Source organism: Mus musculus, chromosome 2 (genome assembly GCF_000001635.26).
Source record: "Mus musculus strain C57BL/6J chromosome 2, GRCm38.p6 C57BL/6J".
Classification (NCBI taxonomy): Eukaryota; Metazoa; Chordata; class Mammalia; order Rodentia; family Muridae; genus Mus; species Mus musculus.
The window spans coordinates 125,592,316-125,619,098 of NC_000068.7; the positions used below are offsets into that span (position 1 = coordinate 125,592,316).

Below are 26,783 nucleotides of genomic sequence, written 5' to 3' on the forward strand. Positions count from 1 at the left end.
GCACACTGACAAATGTACACAACCACACAAACACATACAAAAGAAATTTACTAGGGATCAGACACAAAAAGCTTTCTGTGTTTTATGTTTAAAAAGAATTCAGTATATGGACTCTGACTGTTGGGGGTCAGTATAGTTTTCCTAAGATCTTTACATAGTCTATAATAGACACACACACAGTATGTGTGTGTGTGTGTGTGTGTGTGTGTGTGTGTGTGTGTGTCCACAGGAGGGCACCATAGTCCATGAAGCTGCCCAACAAGAGTGCTGGGAACCAAACTCAGATCCTCTGCAAAAGCAGCTGCACATCCTTGGCCGCTGAGCCACCTCTCTAACCCCACTCCAATCTTTCTTTTTTCTTTTTTTAATTTTTTATTAGGTATCTTCCTCATTTACATTTCCAATGCTATCCCAAAAGTCCCCCATACCCACCCCCCCAACTCCCCTACCCACCCACTCCCACTTTTTGGCCCTGGCGTTCCCCTGTACTGGGGCATATAAAGTTTGCAAGTCCAATGGGCCTCTCTTTGCAGTGATGGCCGACTAGGCCATCTTTTGATGCATATGCAGCTAGAAACAAGAGCTCCGGGGTACTGGTTAGTTCATAATGTTGTTCCACCTATAGGGTTGCAGATCCCTTTAGCTCCTTGGGTACTTTCTCTAGCTCCTCCATTGGGGGCCCTGTGTTCTATCCTATAGATGATGGTGAGCATCCACATCTGTATTTGTCAGGCACTGGCATAGCCTCACTCGAGACAGCTCTATCTGGGTCCTTTCAGTAAAATCTTGCTAGTGTATGCAATGGCACTACAATCTTCCTTAACCACCCAGTTGGTCAACTGGAATGAAAGGCATATCTGATCTACACCCAAACACTGCCTAACGCAGTATATGAGCAGTCTCCTGATCTCTACCATGTAGTAGCCTGGAAATACCACAAAACAATGTGCTTTGATTGTTTGTTTTGTTTGAGACAGCGTCTCACTATGTAGTTCTGGAGCAAGCTGGCCTGAAACTCAGTTTCTGCCTCTTGGCAGAAACCTGTCTCTGCCTCTCAAGCGCTGGGATTAAAGGTGTGTACCACCACAGCCAGCTTAATTTTTAATAGAAACAAATGTTTAAATGTAGATGATGCTCCAAAGTACTACAGTTATATGTGGCTCCACATAATCAAACTTTTAAATATTCATGTATGCCTCATAGTTCTATTACCAGTAAATCCCACAAAATCTTACGCATCTTTTCAAAAACAAAAATGAATAACCATTCTCTCTCTCTCTCCATAGACCTCCCAAGGCATCCCAAACATGCTTTCTAACTTTACAGACTAATTCCAAGTTCTATTATAAAGATCTGGGAAAGAAGAGTCCACGCAGTATTTGAAAGTCGATCACTCATTATATAATACAGTCCAAATTAGAATGTTTAATAAAAACAAACCAACCTTCTAGCTTCTACACTACCAGAAGATGCTATGCAGAATGCTGGGGGGTCGGAGGTGGGGGTATGGGGGTGAGAGGAAGTCAACAGTCTCACTCAGCTGGGAACGCTGGGAACTAAGATACTGATTCATATGCCAAGAGATAGATGCCCACATGTGGCACAAATGTCATGGGTGTAACCAAGTTTTCTTTTAATATCACAAAAAATTGGTCCCTCAGAACATCTCACATATTTTGACAGGATTTGTTAATGAACAGGACTCTCACATAAGAACCAGGGGATAAAAAAGCAGCAGTCAGATTAAAACTTCCTTCCTTCCTTCTGGAGAAACGGATTACACTCCCTGCATGCCTTTCAAACTTCCGCTTTCTTTTCTTAATTATCAATTCATTTCTGCATTATTTTTCTTGACAGTACAAATGTTCAGTTTGTCAAAATGAGGAAGAAAAAGGCTGCTCTCAAGCTCTGACTGCAGGAGCTTCCAGCAGTAACTCTGACCCCTATCAGTCATGAAGTGTAACTTCATTTCCTAAGAAATGTAGGAAATGTGAAACCTCAGAGCGCCACAGACTCCCCTACCTTCATTTTCCTCGAAGATGTCAGCTAAAGAGCACTGAGGTGGATATCAGACACCGGCATGGAAGCACACTCCCACAATCTCAGTGCTCAGGGCCGGAAGATTACAACCTGAAGGCTAGCCAGGATTACAGAGTAAAACCATCACTAAATCTAAAAGACACATCTCAGAAGTAAGTATCGACCAGTGCTCTCTACCTCATTTCCTCAGAGACCAACCGTTGTAAGAACAGAACAGAACAGAACGCGCTCAGGAGCAGAGCTGCTAAGGGGCCTCACAGGAGGTGCCTGACAAAAGGCGCATCCCCTCTACAAAGTCCTCCTTTCATTTGTGAACAAAGAATTTAGCCTAACTGGCATCTCATTTACTAGGTGCCTAAAACAAGCCAATAAACAGCCTATCTATCAGGTGGCTTTTTTTCCTGTAAGCTTTACATCTAAGAGTCAAATAAACCCTAAGAAACCAAAAACGTAACTTCCATCTATAAGGCGCATGTCTCAAGGGGGCTTCTTACGTGTACAGGTTGCAGGGTCTCACCTCCATGCCGCTGTCACCATCCTTGGATTGCTGGAAAGCTTCCATTGTCTCCCGGCACTCTCTGAGATCGCTCTGCAGCTGAGACACCAGATGTCGCTTCACGGAGTTGCTAGTCAGCAAGCGCTGGACTTGCGTTTTCAGCTTCAGGATAAGCTCATCCTTCGAAGGGTCTTCATCTGGGGACTCCTGCTGTGTGACCCTGATGGGGAAACTGCCCGTTTAGCATAAAAGCAAGAAACAAATCAAAGACCCATAAAGCCCTAGCCACATGTGGTCATGGTTTCTATCCCTTACAGTCACAGCATTTTGAACTTTCTTTCTGAACATTTTGTTTCTTTGTTTCCTATGCTTCATACACGCTAGGCAAGCATTCTAACACTGAGCTAAACGCTGCTAAAGGGTTTGGAACTTGGGGATTGGAGAGATAACTTGGTAATGAAGAGCATGTGCTGCTCTTTCGGAAGGCCTGGATTCAATTCTCAGTACCCACGAGGGGGCTCACAACCATCAGTAGCTCCAGGGGATCTGATGCCCTCTTCTGGCCACCAAGGTCACCAGACACTCATACAAAGCACATACAAACATACAGGCAGAACACTAATACACATAAAACAAAAATAAATAAGTTAGAACTCGGTCATACACAAGGATATCACCTTTGCAAAAGCAAGCTCACCCCCCCACACATGGCATGTTCCCCCTTGGTGGCATGCTCCCCTTGGTGGCATGCTCCCCTTGGTGGCATGCTCCCCTTGGTGGCATGCTCCCCCTTGGTCTTTCTGCCTGACACAGCTCACACTTGTGATTTTTGGTATGTGTCATACTAATATTGAGCAAGGTGATACAGATATTAGGAAGAAAAAAGTAGCAACATCAGCTATCCTAACCAGCAACTGCTCTTCTCTCTTCCAGCTGACCGACCCAAGAGCCTGGGTGGACCCCGGCAACCTCCAGAAAACTGAAACAAAACCAAGCTTCTCTAGACTCCGCGTTCTCCTCTCTCCTTGTCCATTGCCTTTCTCTGCAGTAGTAAGCACTGGACCTAGTGGCCTGTGCATGCTACCCAGGTGCTCTCCTGCTGAGCTGGGTCCCAGTCTCGAAACTCAACTCTAGTTTCAATAAACTTAAGGCTTAGAATAAGATTCTAATTTTTTTAAAGTCATTTTATTAGTGTGTGTGTGTGTGTGTGTGTGTGTGTGTGTGTGTGATATGATAAGACCTCTGCCCTTATAAACTCTTAGCAGCTATGGCTGCCTGAAAAGACCTGCACAACCCAGCCACAAAGCCTTCGACCTACAGTTTGTCCTGCCTGCAGAGTATCTTAGGAGTGGAGCCTAGCATTATCATCAGAGAGACCAGAGAGACTCCATCTAGCAACTGATGTGAGCAGATGCTGTCCCATAGCCAAACATTAGGCAGAATTGGGGGGGGGGGGGGTCCTGCGGAGTGGGAGGAAGGATTGAAGGAACTAGAAGGGTCAGAAACACTGCAAGAACATGGCTCACAGAATCAACTGATCAGGACCCAAAGGGCCTTGCAGAGATCAGGGAGCCTGCAGGAGTCTGACCTAGATCCTCTTCATATATGTTATGGCTAAGTAGTTTGCTGCTCTTGTGGGATTCCTAACAGTGGGAGCCACAGCTGTCTCTGACTGTGGGACCCTTCTGTTACTGAGTTGCCTGGTCTAGTCTTGATGTGATGGTATGTGCCTGGTCTTATTGTGGCTTGTTATACCATGCTTGGCTGGCATCCCTGGGAGGCCTGGTCTTTTCTGAGAGAAGGGGGAGGGGGATACCTAGGAGAGAGGAGAGGTAGAGTAAGAGACTTGGGGGGGGGGGGAGGGTAAACTGCAGACATGACATATAAGAAAAGAATAAGAAAAAAGAAAAAAGGCGGAAAGTTAGGTGGATATGAAGTAAGGGTAGATCAGGAAAGAGATAGGGAAGGAGTGAGGATTCATACAATCAAAATACTTTGTATGCATATGTGAAATTCTCAACAACAACAAAAAAAAGATAAGTATATTATAAAGGAAAAAAAGAAAAGACTTGCTCAGGATCAAATGAGTCACCATTACAGCAGGGAGAATACTGGGTGCTTCTGAGGTCCCCACTCTCAGCTAAGGAGCTGCTGGCTGCTGGGGGAAGAGTCAGTTTTCTTTAAGGGCATGGATGCTGGTAGGCCCATGCTTCAGTGGACAGCCCTACACCCTTGAATAGATTGCCAATACAAATGGGACTCAATATTTAAAACAAACACACTCGTGTACACACACACAACACAGGACATCAAGTTGGAGTAGAGCTAGGAAGCACTAAAGGAAGAGTCCGGGAGACAAACAGGGTCACAATACATTCCATGCAAGTGGGAAACTCTCAATAAAAGCCTCTCTTTTTTTCTTCATTGAAAACAGTCACATACGTTTCTAAACAACACTTTCCTAGTGGCTAATATGTATGTTAAAGTCATAAACATTAGGTAAAAACTAAAGACAGTCAGGGAGACCTCAGACATGAGCGATAATGTAAATTTATTGGTTCATTAATTGTAAGAATTAATACAAAATGTTATCAGGGAGCACGAGAGCTGAGCATCTAGAACTGTGTAAAATATAATCTCTCCAAAGGAGAAAATCTATCTAAGAAAGAAATAACGATATCTGGGTTAAAGTTTTTACTCCTGGAATTGAAAGATTTTAGATGATTTTAAATGAAATGTTAGGTCCTTCTTTCCTTTCTGCTGGGTGCCCGCTGCTTGCTGTTGAAATGGGCAAGTTCATGAAACCTGGGAAAGTGGTGCTGGTCCTGACTGGACACAAAGCCATCGTGAAGAACATTGACGATGGCACCTCGGAAGGCCCTTATAGCGGTGTCCTCGTGGCTGGAATTGACTGACAGCTGCCATGGGCAAGCCACCCAAGATCAAGCCCTTTGTGAATGTTTACATCCACCCCGTGCCCACAGGTACTCTGGATAGCCCCTCGGACAAGACTGTCGCCAGTGAGGATGTGTTCAGAGACTCAGCTCTGAAACGCAAGGCCAGGCGGGAGGCCAAGGTCAAGTCAGAGGAGCAATACAAAACAGGGAAGAGCAACTGGTTTTTCCAGAAGCTTCACTTTTAGGTATATTTTTGGTTTTGTCATTAAAAATTAAGATAAATCAATAAATAAATGAAGTGTTAGGACATTGTACAATGTATGAAGAAAGGATGAACAAACCATTAGGTAAATTTAGTTTTAACAATATAATTAGAACTCCCTAGGATGGATATATTTCATATATACATATTTATATATATATATATATATATAAAACTAACTATATAGATGTAGTCTATGTGTATGTTTGCATATATAAATCCTCACCTATTTAAATCAGTTCCATTTTTACAGAAATAGAAATCATAACTATAACAGGTATAGCTATGTAAGAAACAAAATACCTAACAAAGTATTCCGCTATGGGATGTGCTGAAGTGTGAGCACTCAGTGTGAGTAAACTGTGTTTACTCAGCTAGCAAACGAGCCCTCCCTATTCCTCTTCCACTGCACACAGGCCACTGGAATCACACTCTGTACTCCTAGAGAAGCCAAGTCAGAGAGCAGAGAGCGTGCTTGTGCAATAATCTCTCCCTTCCTTGACGGGAGAGAAAGGCAGAGCGGTGACCACTCTGCCCGAGGATCACAGCACCCTACAGAGATCCTTTCCCTGAAACCCAAATAAACTACAGTCCCTTATGAAGCCTGCTGAGAAGACCAAAGGAAAAAGGCATTCCACTTGTTAGATGTTTATTATTTGAGCTTAGCAGCCAACTATAATAACAGAGAGGAAGCTGTCTGTAAGCTGTGTACAGATTTAGCTACTCCACTCCCATTAATGTAAAATAGAACAGTGAGGCTAAACCATGTTACTAGGAAGCAGCCTGAGGGCGTGGTGGTTGGTAGTAAAAGCTGGGAGCCACTGATACCTGGGTCAGTGATTTGAAAGCAGTTCAAGTCAAGAAAACACTAACTCACACTGGGAATTTTCGCTTCCTTTTCTTCAACAAATCAGTCCACTCAAGGAAAATAAAAAAAGAAAGCACAAATTTCTTCTTTCCTATGTCCTGTAAACTTGATATAAGAATACTTCTCAAAAATAGATGACCAACTATTAACACTGGCAGGTGGGTGAGGATTTAAGCTACATTTGTCCTCTGGAGGCTGCATTTGTCAGACGGTTTGTCCAGAGCTCTAGCAACTCCCCACTCTGACTCAGAGATGCCCCGGCTCCCAGCTGGGCGGCTCAGTCACTCTGAAGTAACAAGAAGCCTCCAGTCTAGCAGGTACAGGAACACACTTCAGGATTGCTACACTGTAGCTATGAATGCTTTATCAAGAGAGATGAACAGAGTAGCCAGGCACAGCCTGCATCCAATAATCCTAGCGACTGGCAGTCCAGTCTGTTCATTTGAAGCCAACCTGGGCTACACAGCAATATCTTACCTCAAGGAACAAACCAACCCCCAAAAAGCACAAGACGTAGGATGCGCTTTAATGGATGCACACGAAGGGTGTCTATTGAAAGAGATCAACATGAACACACTCATCACTCTGCTCTAAAGCCACCCACAGTACAAACTAAAATAAAATAACTGGAGAAAAACTTGTTTTTTAAATGAACTATGTCTTTAATCTTCGACATAAGAAGAATGAAGTTTGAAGTAAAAAGGCTTGACTGTCATGTAATGTGAACAAACAGAAAAATAGGCTGGGCCTAGAGAGTTTTGTGGCACCAGTAACACCTGAGCCAAGTGGTTCACCTTCCTAAGCTCCAGTAAAGCCAACATCTGTCACAAGACTGAGGACCAAAATGCTTTATAAAACGTACGACACTGCTGCAAGGGCAGGTGCCTAGCACTGAGAGGCAAAGCCATGACAAATGGTTTGTATCTGAAGTCTGTGTTCTTTCTCTAGGCTCTGAGAAGTCATTTGGCAGTGACCAAAAACAGGAGGCATTCCCAACCAAGTCTGTTTTCAAATAGTCACATAAACTGTAAACTGTGAGTACCTAGGCATAAAAACAATAGAATTTTTTTTTTTATTCACCAATCATAGTGAAAGCCTTTGTTCGATACCATGTGGCTGGATTAAAACACTCACACTGAGAGTCACTTTCCCATTGCCTGGCCTTCCACACTTCTCTCTCAGCTCTCAGCTCGCTAAGGCTGAGCTGACAGGGGTCCCCTCCACTTCATCTCAGGCACAGTGGCCTACATTTGTCAACCAGGTAATTATGGGATGAAAAGAAACCTGGGTCGACACGGCCCTAGATAAGAGCCTGAGGATCGCTCCCACCAGAAATCCTCCATCTAGCCCCGCTACCTTCTTCCTTGCTCTCTTCCAGACATAGCTGTTATCTGTAGCAACAGGAGCCCCAGGAGGCAGACACTCGGGCAAATGGAGCCTCACAAGGCTAAGTAAGAGCAGCTTCCCTTGCAGGATTATCTCATGACTTTAGATTCCAACCAACAAAATCCCACCTTACTGCTCTAATCTGTAATGGCAGTGTTAAAACACAGACTTCCCCAAGTCACATACGCAAGATTCCTAAAGTCACATGTGCAAGATAACTACTTTTAGCCCATAAGGCTAACATTAAAAACAGGCATTCACCTCAATGGTTCAAACACATACATAGTTTGTGCGAGTGTGTGTGTGAATGTGTATGTGTGTAATATGCGTGGTGTGTACACGTGTATGGATACAGGTGTGTGCCCACACTTGTGCATCAGGTGCCCTCTTCTGGCACACTCTACTTCAGTCCCAGAAACAAAGCCTCTCCCTGAACCTGGAGCTACGCTGGTGGCCAGCAATCCTCAGCTGTTCTCCTGTCTCAGCTTCCCACAATGCTGAGAGTATAGGTGCACTCAGCCATGCCTACCTTTTTAACATAGGTGCTGGGGATTTGAACTCGGGTCCTTATGCCTGCATAGCAACCTCTCTTCCCTACTAAGCCACCTCCCTGACCCCATAACCTGTATTTTAGTTACATAAACTCCTTCCTAGCTTTCTATAACCGGCACCTATCTGCATGACGAGGGCTACAAGCACAGTATTAATACTTCAGATTTCTATTCATTTGGATTTCAGGCATTTATATTTCATTAAGAATGTCTAAGACACACTGTCCCCTTAATTGGGGTCTTTATCTTATGGATGGTGCCACCAGTGTCCTATACCTCCATCACCAGCTTTATTAACATAAACTCATCTATAGTAAACTAGTCACACAGTACCTGTTAGCTTTGGATTGTTTCCAATTGACTTTTTTAATGCCCAAGTCCACACATGATTCAGTGAGCTCTATACTCAGGTCTCCTTCGGAGTCACCTGGAAGGACTCCGAGTTCTGCAGCAGATTCATAGAGCGAAATCTCATCTTTAAGCTCTGTTAATTCCTCCTAGAACAAAATATCAAAAGTAACTTTCACTGTTTTCCTAAATACAAAATCAGTCATTCTTTTCAAACCTCATTTTGATGATCAGTAAGAATGCAGAAAAGCCTCTTGAAATACATTCTTAACATTCATTCTAAATAAGTTCATAAAGGTCAGCTCCTGCTGTGCTTTCAAATGAATATATTTTCAAATGAACGAGGAAGAAAGGCAGGCGGTTCTCTCTGTGGCTCTCTTATTTACAAAACCCCTTAGCTGAGATGCCTCTGATGTTCCGGCCTCACTATAGAAGAAGACAAAACAGACAGCTCAGCCAAGAGCATGCTATGCTCTACCTGCCAAAAGCATTCTATGCTCTGCCTGCAGGAGCATGCTATACTCTATCTAAAGGAGTGTGCTAAGCTCTGCCTGAGGAGTGTGCTATGCTCTATCTAAAGGAGTGTGCTAAGCTCTGCCTGCAGGAGCATGCTATACTCTATCTAAAGGAGTGTGCTAAGCTCTGCCTGCAGGAGTGTGCTATACTCTATCTAAAGGAGTGTGCTAAGCTCTGCCTGCAGGAGTGTACTATGCTCTGCCTGCAGGAGCATGCTATACTCTATCTAAAGGAGTGTGCTAAGCTCTGCCTGCAGGAGTGTGCTATGCTCTGTCTGCAGGAGTGTGCTATGCTCTGCCTGCAGGAGTGTGCTATGCTCTGTCTGCAGGAGTGTGCTATACTCTATCTAAAGGAGTGTGCTATACTCTATCTAAAGGAGTGTGCTTTGCTCTGCCTGCAGGAGTGTGCTATGCTCTGCCTGCAGGAGTGTGCTATACTCTATCTAAAGGAGTGTGCTAAGCTCTGCCTGCAGGAGTGTGCTTTGCTCTGTCTGCAGGAGTGTGCTAAGCTCTGCCTGCAGGAGTGTGCTATGCTCTGCCTGCAGGAGTGTGCTATGCTCTGTCTGCAGGAGTGTGCTATACTCTATCTAAAGGAGTGTGCTATGTTCTGTCTGCAGGAGTGTGCTATACTCTATCTAAAGGAGTGTGCTATGCTCTGTCTGCAGGAGTGTGCTATACTCTATCTAAAGGAGTGTGCTATGCTCTGCCTGCAGGAGTGTACTATACTCTATCTAAAGGAGTGTGCTATGCTCTGCCTGCAGGATCAGCAGGCCTAGCACCTCCTTCAGTGGAAGAAACACTAGAGCTCCTCTCCAGCACCTTCGTTACCTTTCAGGAAAATTACAGTGACAGAGGATCTGTGAGAAACAGGGCCCAGTTAAATATGCCACATACCTGTAGAGACTCTGGTCTCCAGGATACACCTGCAGAGCCAGGAGGGACAGTGGACAGACTGGCAGGAGGAGGCAGAGGCCTGGCTCTGCAGCTCATCAGAACTGGGCTAGAACACCTAGGTCTAACTAACAGTGGTGTCAGCGAGATCCTGAAAAACTTCCCTGGCTGGTCTGAAGATGGTCTAAGCCACTTTTACCACAGAGAAACCTAAGGTTCAAAAAAGGTACGATAGACAGCATTGCCTAAGTCTCTCCTGAGACAGTACTCACTTGCAAAGCCTTATTCATGCTCTCACTTAGGACGTGGGCCTTCTGTGCTTGCTGCAACTGTAGCTGTAGCTGAGCCACCTCCTGCACAGAGCCTGCGAGAGAGACATAGGGTATGTCGCTGAAAGAAGGTGCATGTCTACAGGCCTGGGAGCCACCACAGTTTGGCGTGGAGTCTGCTTCACTATTATGATTCAGGGCCATACGGATAGGGAGCCATGGGAGCCATCAAAGCCCTGTGTATCTGAGATCCAGTCCTGCAGGAGCCCAAGGCCCTGGACCCTGTAAGCCTGGTTACCGCTGCTGCATCTACAGAACACAGCAGCCCAGGAGTCATCTAGTGGGGACATAAGGTTCCAGTTACAGGAGCCAAGAAAGTCCCACCCTACCATTTCTGCCCTGCAATTAAACTGAATTTTGCTGCCTTGTAAACTGCTTTTATTTTCAACAGGCCCAACTCACACATAAAACTACTACTCTCTGAAAGATTTGTATTAGTGTGTGTGTGTGTGTGTGTGTGTGTGTGTGTATGTGAGAGAGAGAGAGAGACAGAGAGACAGAGAGAGAGACAGACAGACAGACAGACAGAGTGAGTTCTTCTGTGTACACACCCACCCACAGAGGCCAGAAGGGGCTGTCAGGTTCCCTGGGGCTGGATTTGCAGGCAGTTGTGCACTCCATGGGTACTATGAATGGGACTCTAGTCGTCTGCAATAGCAGAAGTGCCCTTTACTTCTGAGCTACCTCCCCATCCCCAGCAAACTCATATCTGAAATGTACTAGTAGAGACTCTAGTTGAAAGGGTGGTTTGAGGGTTTCTTTAAATGAAAACAGGCCTCTCAGAAACAGCTGGGGGAAGTATTCACAGTTCAGAGTCTTTAACAGTCAAGGAACGACTCACTAAGTCATGGCAAGGGGAAGCAGGGCCAGGAGAGCCTAAAGGGAACAGGGTCCAAATCTGGTCCTCAGCAGAGCACACACAGCCGTTAACTTTAGTGCTTTCTCCCTGATCAAACCACAGTCCCTGTTCCAACTACCTCATATGCCCAACTGGCTCACTACCTCATATGCTAAACTGGCTCACTACCTCATATGCTAAACTGGCTCACTACCTCATATGTCCAACTGGCTCACTACCTCATATGCCCAACTGGCTCACTACCTCATATGCCAAACTGGCTCACTACCTCATATGCCAAACTGGCTCACTGCCTCATATGCCCAACTGGCTCACTACTTCATATGCCAAACTGGCTCACTGCCTCATATGCCAAACTGGCTCACTACCTCATATGCCCAACTGGCTCACTGCCTCATATGCCCAACTGGCTCACTGCCTCATATGCCAAACTGGCTCACTACCTCATATGCCCAACTGGCTCACTACCTCATATGCCAAACTGGCTCACTACCTCATATGCCCAACTGGCTCACTACCTCATATGCCCAACTGGCTCACTGCCTCATATGCCAAACTGGCTCACTACCTCATATGCCAAACTGGCTCACTGCCCCATATGCCAAACTGGCTCACTGCCTCATATGCCAAACTGGCTCACTGCCTCATATGCCAAACTGGCTCACTACCTCATATGCCAAAATGTGACTTGTACGTCTATGAGTTAATTAAAAAAGCACTGATGACTGATTTTGTCAACCAGAAATGAGGTTGACTTTTATCTAGTCCACAGCCTGTGTATCAACTTGACATTTTAGTGCCTTTAATGTCATTTTATAAAAATAATTAAAGGTACCAGGGCCACAAAAAGTATAGGAAGCTCGTCTCAGATACCACAGAGGCCACACTCAAATATTCATAGCGACAAAAATGTAACTCAGTGTCCACTGATCACCGTGAGTGGATAAACAATCTGAAGTTAAACAAAAAGACGGAAATACTTAATCAAATATTGGGTCTAAAACAGGCAAATACAGTGAGCTCTCATAGTCAAAGGTGGCTGAGGACAGGATTTCTGCATCTGTGGAAGCAGAGCGCCACCTGGCGAGTACTCCCCTTCCTCAGTGGGAAGCAGTTTCAGGCACCACAGCACTAGTTTCTCAGAGGACTGCAGCTGATGTTTATTTAGAATATTACACACGCCTGTATTCCAGATTACATAACAGAAATGAACCGCACCTTTAATATGAACTGCACATATAATCCTTTCTAAAAAGAAACTGACCACTAGTGGACTTTTCTGTGTCTTCTAGCTCTTCTATACCTCAGGGACCTGGGCTGGTGAGATGGCTCTGTGGGTAAAGGCACTTGCAATACAAGTCAGTTGGGAAGGATGCAAGACAACCTGAGTCTCAGCTCCAGAACACAGGGCAAAAGAGAGAACCAACTATGGAAGATGTCCTCTAGTGTCTACATGTGAACCATGACAAGCACATGCAAGCCCACGCCCCCTCGTACATGACAATAACAAGTACAGCTGTAGTTCAGGGATCCAGCCTGTTTCACAGTAGCCCTGGGGACACCCGACAAGACACGCACCTGATTGCAGCAGGTGGGCACATTGCTTCTGACTGTCCTCTAGACTCCTCGTCAGCCTATTAATGAGCTCCGTCTTCTCTAATCTGACTGCTTCCTGGTTCCGCTCCAGTTGTTGCACGTGGTCCTTCAAACGCGTGCAAATACTTTCCTGAACAGAAGAAAAGGCGGCAAGTCATTTTCACCATCAGTTTTGGTAGAAATTAAAACCATCAGATGCAAAATCATCACCTGGTAGTATGATCTCCTTCACAGGTTAGCCTGTGCGCAGGATGGGAAAAGAACACTTGTGACCTGAGAGGGAGGCCCAGCTAACAGGGCACCTGTAAGATACTGTTATTCTAAAACCAGAGTCTACTCATGCCAAAGGAAACACGGTACAATCCTGTTTGCATTTTATGCTGTGTTAACGTATCGATACAAATGTAGGCAAACCACTTTGAGCCATGGAATCCGAATCCTCAGACCAGGAAACAGAAGAACACTCGGGAACTCTATTCTGCTCACTCTGTCCAGGGCAGCCAAAATAACATTACCCTCCTCTGGGTTTCTTTTAAATCTAATCTGTTTCACCGATATTCCTCCTTCTACCAGTTACACATCTTATTTCTGTCCGATGGCATCTCTGCAATATGTTATGCATAACAAGCATTATAATGATACTTGAAAAATTAATGACAAAAAGACATGGTAGCTGTTGTGTGTGACAATAGGGTATATAAACAATACACACTATGGGGCAAGATCAGTGTCCCCTACATGTAGATGTGGAGAGAAACTGTGCATACAGAAAACTTTTCTCCAATAAGGAAACATATTTGGAAGTAAAGAGCTATGGGAGTTTGAAGCCCAGGTAGAAGAACCCATCATTGTAGCAACCATTGCTTCTCGCCTAAAAGCTGCTCGGGGTGACTGTCAATCAAAGCATGGAAGAGGTAGAACAGTGTAGCAAGTCTTCAGCGACCAGAGAAGCCCTAAGCGAACCATTAGCAAGAGCTCTGACGGGAGAGCACATGGGCCTTTGGTACCAGATTCCCTTCCACGTCCTCAACCTCAGTAATGCTCTCAGCATGAATGCTGTGATACCCACCCCAAACGTAAATAATACAGGAGTGTCCTTGTGTGAAGGCAAGGGGCTCTGAGGGCTCTCGCTTTGCTTTGAAACTCCTGGGCATTTTGTATTCTATGTCACAATGCAGCTGTGTTTGCTTGAAATTTTTTCTACCAGAGTTTTAGCAAAATGAAGCTTCTGGAAGGCAGTGCCTGTTTATTTAGTGCTGCAAAGTTCTTGGCACGCTGCTGCTGCTCCCCAGCCAGCTTGGGAAGCACGGTTCTAACAAGCCAGCATAACATGCCTGCAGCACGATGAGCTAATGGGAATGCACACAAACGCCTGTCGTGAGGGACGGCGAGACACTCAGACTCACGGTCTAGAGGTCACGGCAGTTTTGAGTTGTTACAATAAGTTGTATATACAGTCTTTTCTACATAGAAAGACCTGGTGTTTAAGGAAAGCTCTAGGTCTATAATAGGTTATAACCTATATAGCTCTAGGTTATAATAGGTTATTACCATGTAGTTCTCAAATGGCACCAGGCACACACAGACCTTCAAAAACTCAGCTGTGTCAGACTGTCACACCTCCCATTACATGCAACTGGGCAGTCTCTGTGTTGAACTCTATCTTTCAAAATACAGCTAGCATCCATTTGTGATTTAAAAGAAAACTAAGCCTTATAAACTTTCTGAGACTGGCATACTTAACAGGAAAACCTGGAACTTTCCCACAAGGGTGAGGACCAGGGAAGTGATGCCCTTCCTTGCCTTGGAGCATCATGTTACAAGTTCTCACCAATGCACTATGGTAAGAAAGGAAAATAAAAGGAACACAGACAGCAAAGAGACACTAAAGCTTTGTCCATGAATGCTCTGCTCTGCTACACAGAACACCAGGAGGGAAACCACTAAACGAGTGTGCAATTGCAGGAGTGCAAGGAAGCTACTACAGAATGTCACTGTCTAGGCTGGAGAGATGGCTCTGTGGTTAAGAGCACTGAGTGCTCTTCCAGAGGTCCTGAGTTCAATTCCCAGCAACCACATGGTGGCTCACAACCATCTGTAATGGGAGCTTCTGGTGTGTCTGAAGAAAGCAATGGTGTACTCATACACATAAAATATATAAACAAATCTTTAAAAAAAAAAGTCGCTGTCTCCCAAGGGAGGAAGGAGCAAATAGAATATGAAATTTAAAAACCGTCATGTCCTTTACAATACCACTCCAAAAATGAGGGCCTTTAGTAGAAATATAAAACTACAAAACTCTGGCAAAATCAATAAAGAACTAAATAACTGGACAGATACTCTATCTTTGTGGTAGGAACGCTCAATATCGTAGAGATGCTGCTCGCTCCCAGTGAGACCTACATAGTCCATGTACTCTTGACATCCCAGCAAGTTACCCTGTGGGTGTCAACAAACTGAGTGCCTTAAGTTTATACGAAGTTATAGTTTATACACATCCCATGAGCATGTGAAAGTCAAGCTGTGAGAACAAGGGAACTAAGCCCAGGGGTAGGAGGTGGGATCATGGGAAATTCTTTGTTGCTCTCTCACTTTTGCTGTGAACCTGTCTTTTGTTGCACTCTTCCAATTAGAAATAGCAATTGGATTATAAAATAATACAGATTGGGTACAAGTATTTGACTCCTTATTACAAATATTGCTGAGCCAATTGATCACAAGTTTACAAAGGGGATGCCATATAAACACTGCCAGGTAGACAGACACTCCAGAGTATGGGGAGGAGTCACAGTAAATATAGCTCATGGTTTGGAACCGGAAGCTCATTTTGCACAGATCCAAGATTCTATTCTACCTTCTGGTCTAAGTCCCTCTCCTGAAGTGGTGATGGCAAGCATGGGAACAGATAAAGAGGCACAGCTTTGATCATGACCTGTCCTGCAATGACCAAAGACTGGACGGAAGTGGTTGTCCTAGAGTAGACAAAGCCAGGGGTTGTCCTGAGAGCCATGTGGGCTTTGCCAACATTTGTACCAACCATTCCTACAAGGAAGGTTTCCAAACCCACTGGGAACCCTCCCCCACATCCCAGTGAGATCGTCAAGTCAGCAGAGACAACGCTCTTTTCAAACACCACACAGGAGCTGACAGACTCCACCGTCCTAAACTGGCCAAGGACCACTGATGGCTGTGCAATACCACTGTGCTAATCAAAAGTAATATGAATAAACAACATTTTAAAAAATAAAATAACAACTGATTTCTACCTATATATAGGTCATTGAACTGTATAGACTTTAGATTTGCTTAATTTCAGTATATTTTATGTCTTTTTATAATAAAGCCTACTTTAAAATTAAATAAATAAAAAATTCCTTAGACAATTGGCAGAAAAAAGTAAAATAACAATAAATTCTAGTTTGTTCTAGTTGTGTTTCTATACAGCAGACTCTTCAACTGGGCATACCTTTATCTTTTCCCACCCTAGAAACCCCCCACTATCACCAAATTCACAATATTTTCTATGTAAAAGAAAAAAATTAACAAACTGAATAAAACACATAAATAAAATAAACTGGGAATGAGTAGGGAGAATGCTGGCTTGCCTGGCATGCACCAAACCCGGGGCACACAGCAGCAGCATGTAACTGGAACAAGGGTGTGCATGTCATAGCCCAGCACTCAGAAAGCAAAGGCAGGAAGATGAGAAGTTCAAAGTCACCGTTGGCTACAGGGCAAGTTTAAGGACAGCTTGAGCTATGTGAGACTTGAGTCATAAATAAAATAAAACATATAACATAAAAAAAGCAGAATAAAATGTTACACAAACAATTACTCTGTCATTATGGGTCTACTGAACCCGGGAAAAGGTAGAGTTGGCCACGAAGACAGAGATGGCAGCCCCAATCAGAGGGAATCTTGGGAGGTTTGTTCCACCCTCCTGTCTTAGTTTCTTCCCTTCGTCTCTAGGGCTAAATTAGTTCTTAAATTCAACCCAAATTCAAAACTCAACCTGAAACTGTATTCATTCAACCTAGGGCTCTGGACACAAGGCAGGTAAGCTGCTACTTGATGCAGAGCCTTCAACACTGACTCCTTCTTAGACACAAACACAAAAGTCAGTTGTACAATATGCTCAAGCAGCCCATCTGTATCGGGCTTTCTTCCCTGTTTTGTACATTATACAGCCTGAGTATCCAGGGAGACCCTTCACTTTTGGAAAATTTGAAAACATACAGTTATGTTAGGGAGGACACTCGAGATTAAACATGAAATTTACTTAATGTTATTATTATCTTAGTTAGGGTTACTATTGCTGTGTTGAAACACCATGACCAAAAGCAAGTTGAGGAGGAAAGGGTTTATTTGGCTTACACTTCCACATCACTGTCCATCATCAAAGGAAGTCAGGACAGGAACTTCAGCAGGGAGGAACTTGAAGGCAGGAGCTAGTGCAGAGGCCACAGAGGGGTGCTGCTTACTGGCTTGCTCCTCATGGCATGGTTATAGAAACCAGGACCAACAGCCCAGGGGTAACCCCACCCACAATGGGCTGGGCCCTCCTTCATCAATCACTAATTTTAAAAATGCCCTACAAGCCTGACCACAGCCCATCTTATGGAAGCATTTTCTCAATTGAGACTCCCCCTTCTCAAGTGACTCTAGCTTATTGTGTCAAGTTGACATGAAAACTAGCCAGGACATGTATATACATAATACACTTAGTTCAAAGATTTTTCTTATATAATACTGACTACAACCTGTCCGCAAGAGTTCTAGGGTGCAAATTTCTATGGTCAGCCATTAGAATACTGGATTCAAGATATCCAACTTCTATTCTCAAAAGAACCATTTCTCAACACTCCTTACTGAGAGCTGGAAACTCAGACACCTACAAAAGATCAAGCTCCCGGGTCAAGCTCAGGTTCTGACCAGTGCCAGTATACCCATTCCTCTCAGCTGGCATTTACTCTATGACGACAAGGCCAATACATACATATATACATACACATACACACACACACACACACACACACACACACACACACACACACACACACACACATATATTACACTGTGAGGTCTGAGAAGGTACTAGTGGATCCTACAAGAAAGGTATCTGCACTGTCTGGTTTTGTGTCAACTTGACACAGCTGGAGTTATCACAGAGAAAGGAGTCTCAGTTGAGGAAATGCCTCCATGAGATCCAGCTGTAAGGCATTTTCTCAATTAGTGATTAAGGGGGAAAGGCCCCTTGTGGGTGGAACCATCTCTGGGCTGGGAGTCTTGGTTCTATAAGAGAGCAGGCTGAGCAAGCCAGGGGAAGCAAGCCAGTAAAGAACATCCCTCCATGGCTTCTGCATCAGCTCCTGCTTCCTGACCTGCTTGAGTTCCAGTCCTGACTTCCTTGGTGATGAACAGCAGTATAGAAATGTAAGCTGAATAAACCCTTTCCTCCCCAACTTGCTTCTTGGTCATGATGTTTATGCAGGAATAGAAACCCTGACTAAGACAGTATCCAAAAACAGGGTTGGAGACACACTCAGGCTCACTTACAATTTTATACCTATCATTACCAAAAAAATTTCTACCTCGAGGACCACAAAATATCCAACTTTACTCAACTGACAGTTGCTCATTAGGAATCGCCTGACCTGTTCCTGAAGGGCCGTTATGGTAGCGTCCAAATTCTTCTGTAAGGATGACACCTGCTCTTCGTGCTTCTGTGTGAGGCTGGCAACGATGCTTTCATGGTGCTCTCTGGCTCGCTGAAGTGACTCAGAATGATGGAGCTCCACCAGTTGCTGTTTCAGGCTTTCCAGGGTGATCTCGGTTGTTCTGAGCTTCTTGGTGAGCTAGCAAACACACACAGGGTACCACACTGATAGCATCTTACCTCTCTGCTCCTTGACCCTCCCCCGGTTGCTATTCTCAAGCCCACAGTTGCTGGGAACAGCCACTCACTGAGAAGCTGGGCTGCACAGTTCCATGCTGCGGGAGAATGAGGATTCTGAAGAGCAAGGTGGTGCTGGGGCAATATTGGCCCTGACATTGTTTGCATCGTTCTTTGAGCAAAGTGAGGGGCAACCCAACTGCAGGGTCACAGAAAAATGTGTTGCTCCTCCCAAGACTGCGGACCTCTGAATGGTCACTTACTAAATAATGTTTTCTGGTTTTCTTTTTTGAAACAGGGCACCATTGTCTGCCAAGGCTGGCTTCAAATTCCCACGCTCAAGTGATCATCTCTCACCTGAATCCTCTGAGTAGCTACGGAGTACAGGCTCATGCCACTACTCCCCAGCACTAAGAGTTCTGAAAACATTGCTGGTATTGTGGGTGATTAGCCACGGATGGCTTCCTGATGCCCCAAATCTGCAATTATGTAAGCTTTACAGCAAGAGAAAATTAAGTTGCAGATGGGATTAAATCTGCTAATCATATAACCTTAAAATAAGGAGACTCGGAAGGGAACTACTTGGCTCAAGATCTTTATGCTCTCAGAATTTGTCAGTAATTGACTTCATGCTCTTGAGCAGGTAACTGGCCTGCTAAGACCTGCATGGCACACGGATAAAATGATACAGCCCAGTGCCTTTGCAATCAGAATTCCAAGCAGATTTTTGTTTTATAAAACATATATTGATGTACAAAAATCTAAAGAAAAAATGAGGGGGAAATTAAAAGAATTTTGAACAGGGACAACCCTTGTTTGTCAATTTAAAAATACACCATAACTAACTACATCATGACAAATTTCACATAGGAACAGAAAAATACATAAGAATACATACATACAAGTTAATTTAAGCAACATGCAGCACATACTGGCCACCGACTATTAGCCAAATACTGGCCTGGATGGCAGAGCTACAAGCATGAGACTAGCCCCATGGCACCTTCTAGGAACTCTGTTACGAGAGTGTTGGCAGTAAAACAAGGGAAGCGGAGCTAGTTAGTCAGATGGCAGTGGCTATGGAACAGGCACTCCCAAGGAGAGGCATACAAAACTAAGAGAGGAGGAAGAGATGACCTTGGACGGAAGGTCCCCTTATCCCACAGTAAACCACATCCTGCAAAGCCTTTAAGTAAGAGAATAACAAAGTTAGCACCATATTCTGGAAGGATTATTTGGGCGGCAAGAAGAGAATTTGCAGAAAGGGTATAGCTAGAGTAGTTGAGACTTTAGAGAGCATAAAACCCAGAAAGGATGGAGATGCAGGAAATGCGGGTGTCAACAGGGAAGAGCTGCCATCTCTTTCTGGCACCCACAGGTGATCCCAGGTGAGGGACAGGACACCTGTGATAGAGCTCCACTCAATTTGGCCTTATACAAACTAAATTTAATTTTTTATTTAATTATTTAATCTGTGAATGTTTTGCCCTGTGCTCCACATGTGCCTGGTGCCCACAGAGACCAGAAGAGGGCATGGGATCCCCTGGGGTTGAAGTTACAGGCTGTTACCAGCTGCCACGTGGGTGCTGAGAATTGAACCCAGGTCCTCCGAAGAGCAGCCTGTGTTCTTAAGCCCTGAGCCCCAGCCCCAGCCCCAGCCTGAGGTTCTGATGACTGAGCTAAAGCTTACCTTCTCTTCACTAACTCGGAAGGCCTCGACCTGCGCCTCCAGTGCTGCAATCTGAGCTTCAAGCTGCATCTCCCTCTCCTTGCCATTCTGAAAGAGCTGCTGGGATTCCCGAAGGCTGAGGGCCAAGCCATCCTTTTCATCTGGAGCGTGAAAGATATTACATAAATGCTGTCCCCATTGTGAGACAATAATTGTCACAACTGCTATGAGATCTATATCTGAATGAAATTCAATTCAGACAAATGAATTTTAGTGGCTTTTGAAAAAAAGAAAAACCAAAATAATTATTTAAAAAATATTTGATGCCAAAAAAACCTTAAAGAACCAGAGGCACAGCCTGTAAATCCCTATTGTAACCTTCGTGGCAAAGGATCCCCAATGCCTCTGCATCTGTTCACTTGAGGAGCTCCACAGGTACACGCTCATGTCAACCAAAACGGTGTCCTAGAGCAGGTCATAGCTGTACACACCAGTGATCCCAGTACTCGGGTTGAGGGGTTGAAGATCACGAGGCCACACAGTAAGGCCCTAACTCCCAAAACCAGGTACCTAGGGCCAATCACCCCTTCATAAACTGGAAGGAACTCTTGAAATCCCCAGTCCTTGGTCCTTCCAAATACACTATTCATCTCTCCCAAAAGAGCTTGTGAACATTACAGAAAGAGCTATTGCATAGCCGGGCGTGGTGGCGCACACCTTTAATGCCAGCACTCAGGAGGCAAAGGCAGGCAGATTTCTGAGTTTGAGGCCAGCCTGGTCTACAAAGTGAGTTCCAGGACAGCCAGGGCTATACAGAGAAACCCTGTCTGGAAAAACCAAAAAAAAAAAAAAAAAAAAAAAAAAAGAGCTATTGCTTCACTATCAATTCAATTTGAAATGAGCTGTCACAAAATTATTCTACAAATGGACACTCAACACTGACTAAAGCGACAGCACAGAAGAATAAGCAGCCAGGACCCGATGCACGTCCTCCATATGGTTACACAGAAATGGCAATGAGGGCCCCTAACTTCTGCTGCGTTATGAATGAAATATGTCACCTAGGAGTGGACTACTTTATGAAGGTAATGACAACATGCACAGCTGTTAGTGTGGAAGGCCATCCGCACAGTGGGCACTGCTCACTAGCTCACTGAGTCTAATACCTGGGAAGAAGAGGGAAATAGAAGAAAAGGAGAAAAGAAAAATGTCTCCAAACACCAGGCACAGAAGTCCTGGGCTTGGGATCTGTTCTGACCCATGTGAGTTCTCTGCCTCGGTCAAATGAGGGTCCTGGAAATGAAAATCCCAGGAAGCTAAAGCAGAACAAAGCGAGTTTCAGACACCAGCTGCCTGGCCCACGTCACCTCACCTTGGACTATCAGCAGCTGGTGGCTCAGATACCGAACCTGGCGTTCGCTGTCCTTCAGCTTTTCAACCAAGCTGTCCAGTTGTCTCTCCTTTGCTTTGTTAAGAACCTGGAGTTGAATAATATGTATATTTTCTGCAGAGTCTGCTTTGGAATTAGAGACAATTTATTAGATAAAAACATACTAAGATCTGTGATCAGCTAGGGTAATGTATTTCAAGCTTTTTAAACAACTTGGTAGAATATCATGAAACCAATTCAGTGGATTGTGACTAGCATCCTTTTGACTATGAAGACAAGTTATCTAGAATACATCAGAACATTGTATAGTGAGGACTTGTGAAGCTTTGGTTCCACTTACGTGAGAACTACTGCAGGACATACTACACGCTTTACCATGGGTTACCGCCAGGATAGGCAGAACATCTCTGGGTTAAAGCCTGACTCACTATCTAAATGTGGACAACTAACACACAGCTGCAATACAGCAATGTGCCATCGCCACAGGAGGGGTGAAACAAGCACGGAACCTGCTCTCACGTTACCTGAAAGGGACAACACCCGATAGCCCTGCCAAAGGCTCTCTTTAGTAGAAAGGAAATGCAGTCTTTTATGTTTATATTGGCACAAAATGGCCAATATAGTAATAAAATAGTAATTAACCATGTTAATTAACCAATGAAGAGAGGAGCGACCTCTGACGCCTTCTTCAGAAACAAAGTCATTGTAGAAAAAACACTTAGATCAGAGGAGAAAGCCAAATGACAGGTATCAGAAGACTAACACTTCAACTCCATAATGACACTCTTCATTTGTCTAATGCTTCTGTAAGCTTACATCAATAAATACATATAGAAAATTGTAAATACTTATTAACAAAGCAATTTGTACTCTTTTTTAAATTTAAAAACCAAAATGTCAGGCCAGGCATGGTGGTACATGCCTTTAATCCCAGCACTCAGGTCGAAGGTAGGCGTCTGTGAGGCCATCCTGGTCTACAGAGCAAGTTCCAAACCAAGGCTTTATGTACTAAGACCTGGTCTTTAAAAATGAAGAAGGAAAAAAATCTGAACATTAAAAGCATCCCTCTGCCTTACAGAAGGGAGTATAAATAAACTGTCTCAAAGCTTCATCATGCCGAATTCACTCCTTTTTTTTTTTAATTTTAAACTTTATTATTAAAAAAAAAAATGACACTAGAAAAAGTCATATACTAAAACTAGCCAGTCCCAAGTCTTTACAATAAACTTCTAAGCAGTAGTCATTCAAACAGAAGCTGTAGAACATTGGAGTGTACAGTTCACTATCAAATGCCGCGTGTACTTATCCACCATCAAAAACAGAGTCCGAGCCAGGAACAGACAAGGGATGAGGTCAGGCCTCCCTTCGGAGCTTGGACTCATTGCCTAGCCCGTCTTTCTTCTTCCCCAACATTAGCCTTTCTTGGTCTTTCTTCATGTTTACATATCTGTTTACATATATGCTATACTGCACATAGGCCATATATTACGCTTATGCTTGAGTTCCCGTATGAAGGAGAACATGCATGGTTTTCTTCATGAGGTTCTGTGGCCCTGGTTGCACTCATTCTTTAACTGCTATTGCTGGAAAATTGGGCACTACCATCAGTTATTCATTAACTTCTAAATGTCAACTTTAAAAAGATGTCTAATCAATCGCCTTAGCAATACATTAACTTGGTAAAATGCAGACTTTTAGGAACAGTTACGAAAGACATAAAGCATGTGACTGCAGGGACCCGAAGGAGCAGATCGGGAGTGACTGTCACCCCACTCCACCTCCACCACATGCTCCCTGTACTTCACTGTGCTTCAAATACGGAGAAGCCTCTTCACACTGGATGTTGATGCCTCAAGGCAAAGGAGCTCTTGTACTCTACAGCTATCCTGTGGCCCAAACAAGCTTAGAGCAACACTGTGTCCAGACAAAGTAGTCCAGGGTTCTCTCTGGCCTAGCCCTGGAGTCCTACAGTATTAAGGACAGCTTACCCAATCACTCTCGAGCCACACTGGCGCTTCAATGCTCACAATCATTCACCAGGAGCTTGGTGATAAGAGTTTCTGTCCATGAAAACACTAACGATAGTCACTGTACAGCTTGCTTGCTTGCTTCCTTCCTTCCTTCCTTTCTTTGTTTCTTTCTTTCTTTCTTTAACATTTCAGCTCAAATTTCTCCAGCTGCTTCAAGTGTTTTCCTTATGGACATATTTATACATACTCTACATCAAAGAAAAGGGCTGGGGAGTATGGTGGTTTGAGTAAGAATGGCCCCCTAAACTCTGAATACTTCGTCTCCAGGGAATGGCACTAATTTAAAGGATTAGGAGGCCTTAAGTGGTATGTGTCACTGGGGGTTAGGGGTTTCAAAAGCCCATGCCAAGCCCAGTGTGTGTGCCTCTCTCTGTCTCTGTCTCTGTCTGTCTCTGTCTGTCTGTCTGTCGCTCTCTGCCTACAGATCATGATGTAGCTCTCGGCGACTGCTCCAATAGCAGCAAGGATACAGACATGCTCCACACCATGGGATTACACCTCTGAAACTCTAGGTGAGGCTCAATTAAAAGCTTCCTTTTACAAAGCTGCCTTCGTCATTATGCCTCGTCATAGCAACCAAACAGTGACCATGGACAGGGGGCAAGTAACACATAACTAAACCTGAGAGCAGCATCGATTCTGAACAGCAAGTTTGTACAATCATCACGCTAAAAAATGTAAAAGTAAAGGAAAAATGAAGAAACTCATGGCTGAAGTGTTAATTACACGTTTCAGAGTGAGAAACCTAAGCCCGGGGAGATAAGGAATTCATGTTCCAAAGCAGACAAGAAAAGCACTAAGCTCAGGGTGCACTTAGTGTACTGAAATACGCAGGACAAAAGCTTTCCTCAGACACTTTGGTGTCAAATATTGCTACATTAGGGAGCACAACACAATGATTCCCAAAGAAGCAGTTAGGATTCAGTTTTATGTTCTCTTTATCCCACCAGCAAAGCTCCCTACCAACATTTTCTCGTGAGGGGCTGGGAATGAAAATGAGGGCCTTACAAATGAGACACATGCCCCTACCATTGAGCAGCAGTCACAGCTGCAACCCTTGGCTTTTTTGAGACAAAGTACAGCCGTCTCACCAGACAATTCAGGCACCAGTCAACTCTGGTTGGCCTAGAGTGTTCGGTGTACACACACTGACCTTGAGTGCTGCCACTGTGTACTCGGGCTGACCTTGAGTGCTGCCACTGTGTACTCGGGCTGACCTTGAGTGCTGCCACTGTGTACTCGGGCTGACCTTGAGTGCTGCCACTGTGTACTCGGGCTGACCTTGAGTGCTGCCACTGTGTACTCGGGCTGACCTTGAGTGCTGCCACTGTGTACTCGGGCTGACCTTGAGTGCTGCCACTGTGTACTCGGGCTGACCTTGAGTGCTGCCACTGTGTACTCGGGCTGACCTTGAGTGCTGCCACCGTGTACTCGGGCTGACCTTGAGTGCTGCCACCGTGTACTCACACTGACCTTAAGTGCTCCCACCATGTACTCACACTGACCTTGAGTGCTCCCCCTGTGTACTCACAGGGACCTTGAGTGCTCCCACTGTGTACTCACACGGACCTTGAGTGCTCCCACCGTGTACTCGGGCTGACCTTGAGTGCTGCCACTGTATACTCAAGCTGACCCTAACTGGTGTCAGATCCTCCTGACCCTCCTCCTAAGAGCTAGGACTATAAGTGAACCACCACTTTAGAGTTCAATATAGTATTTTGAAATGAACATCCAAGAGTGTATTAGTTTGTTCATAAATACCTCAGTATATACATTTAAAATAGGAAACAGGGGCTTTTTGAAAGTAACTTTAAAAATATTAATTCTTGAAAGTGTATACAACTATCTACTAAAATTCCCCAATTACCTTAATAAAAAAATAAAATAGCTGGGTGTAGCAACATGTGCCTCTAATTGGGAGCTTGGAGCAGGAGGATTGCCATGAGTGTGAGGCCAGCCTGAGCAACACAGCAAGGCCCTAGCTCAAAACAAAACAGCAAGAACAGCTAAGTGAATAAATAGACACAGAACACCTACTTTCATTAGCTCCTAAAAACTGTTGCTGCAAGCCTTCAAACATGTCACTTGCTGCTACCTCCTGGGCTGGCGAGCTGTTCTTCTGCACAGAGGAGTTACGGTAAGGCTTATATACAGCTTTATACGGCTCCAAAGCTCCACAGCTGGGTCCTCGAGATAAACCAAATTGCTATTAAAAGATGACAAATAAAATTAACAATTAAGATTTGGTCTTTTCTTCCAAAATAATCTTACTAGACACTTCCCTTTGCCTTCTAAGTGCTGGGATTACACATGAGCACCACCACTCCTGGTTCTGTGGTACTGGGGATCGATTCCAGGGCACCATGGGTGCTAGGCAAGCATTCTACCAACTGACCTACACTCCCGGCTCAACCAACGTCTCATAGACAGCTTGTGCTCAAAAACAGTACACACCATATTGAACACTATGAATTGTTTCACAGTCCTTTAGAGCACACAGTGGAGTCAATTTCAAAAATAAAACTTAGGAATTGCAATGAGATTGTATATAACTATTGTATCACAAATGATCAAGATAATGTTACTACCTTGGGAGCATAAAAGATGCACATGGTCAATAAATGAGAATATCTGATACCATCTTATGTATAATAAATTCTATTGTTTGTCAGTGAATAACATTCTCCAGAGATAGAGAAAATAACTACCAGTGGACCAATCAATAATAATAATAATTAATAATAATAATAATGCCAATGAGTG

General features: G+C 44.3%; 1 protein-coding gene and 1 pseudogene across 9 annotated transcripts in view; one reads left to right on the forward strand and one right to left on the reverse strand.

Moving 5' to 3' along the window:
• Nucleotides 1–26,783, reverse strand: part of Cep152 (centrosomal protein 152) — a 75,311-nt gene that overhangs the window by 42,452 nt on the left and 6,076 nt on the right. For 7 of the 9 annotated variants that reach the window (XR_001783212.2, XR_001783214.2, XR_001783213.2 and 4 more), the window contains exons 6-13: nt 26,058–26,226; nt 21,973–22,116; nt 20,622–20,761; nt 18,693–18,893; nt 13,021–13,168; nt 10,527–10,618; nt 8,834–8,997; nt 2,558–2,756 (exon numbers count right to left, since the gene is read on the reverse strand). Coding sequence is in view for 6 of the 9 variants with exons in the window: in XM_017319354.2 (XP_017174843.1) it covers nt 2,558–2,756; nt 8,834–8,997; nt 10,527–10,618; nt 13,021–13,168; nt 18,693–18,893; nt 20,622–20,761; nt 21,973–22,116; nt 26,058–26,226 (1,257 nt within the window). In the remaining 3 variants the exon portion in view is untranslated. The remainder of the gene's footprint in view (nt 1–2,557; nt 2,757–8,833; nt 8,998–10,526; nt 10,619–13,020; nt 13,169–18,692; nt 18,894–20,621; nt 20,762–21,972; nt 22,117–26,057; nt 26,227–26,783) is intronic. The other 2 variants (XM_006500474.4, XM_006500473.3) reach the window with 2 other exon arrangements.
• Gm34949 (predicted gene, 34949) lies at nt 5,279–5,709 on the forward strand (annotated as a pseudogene).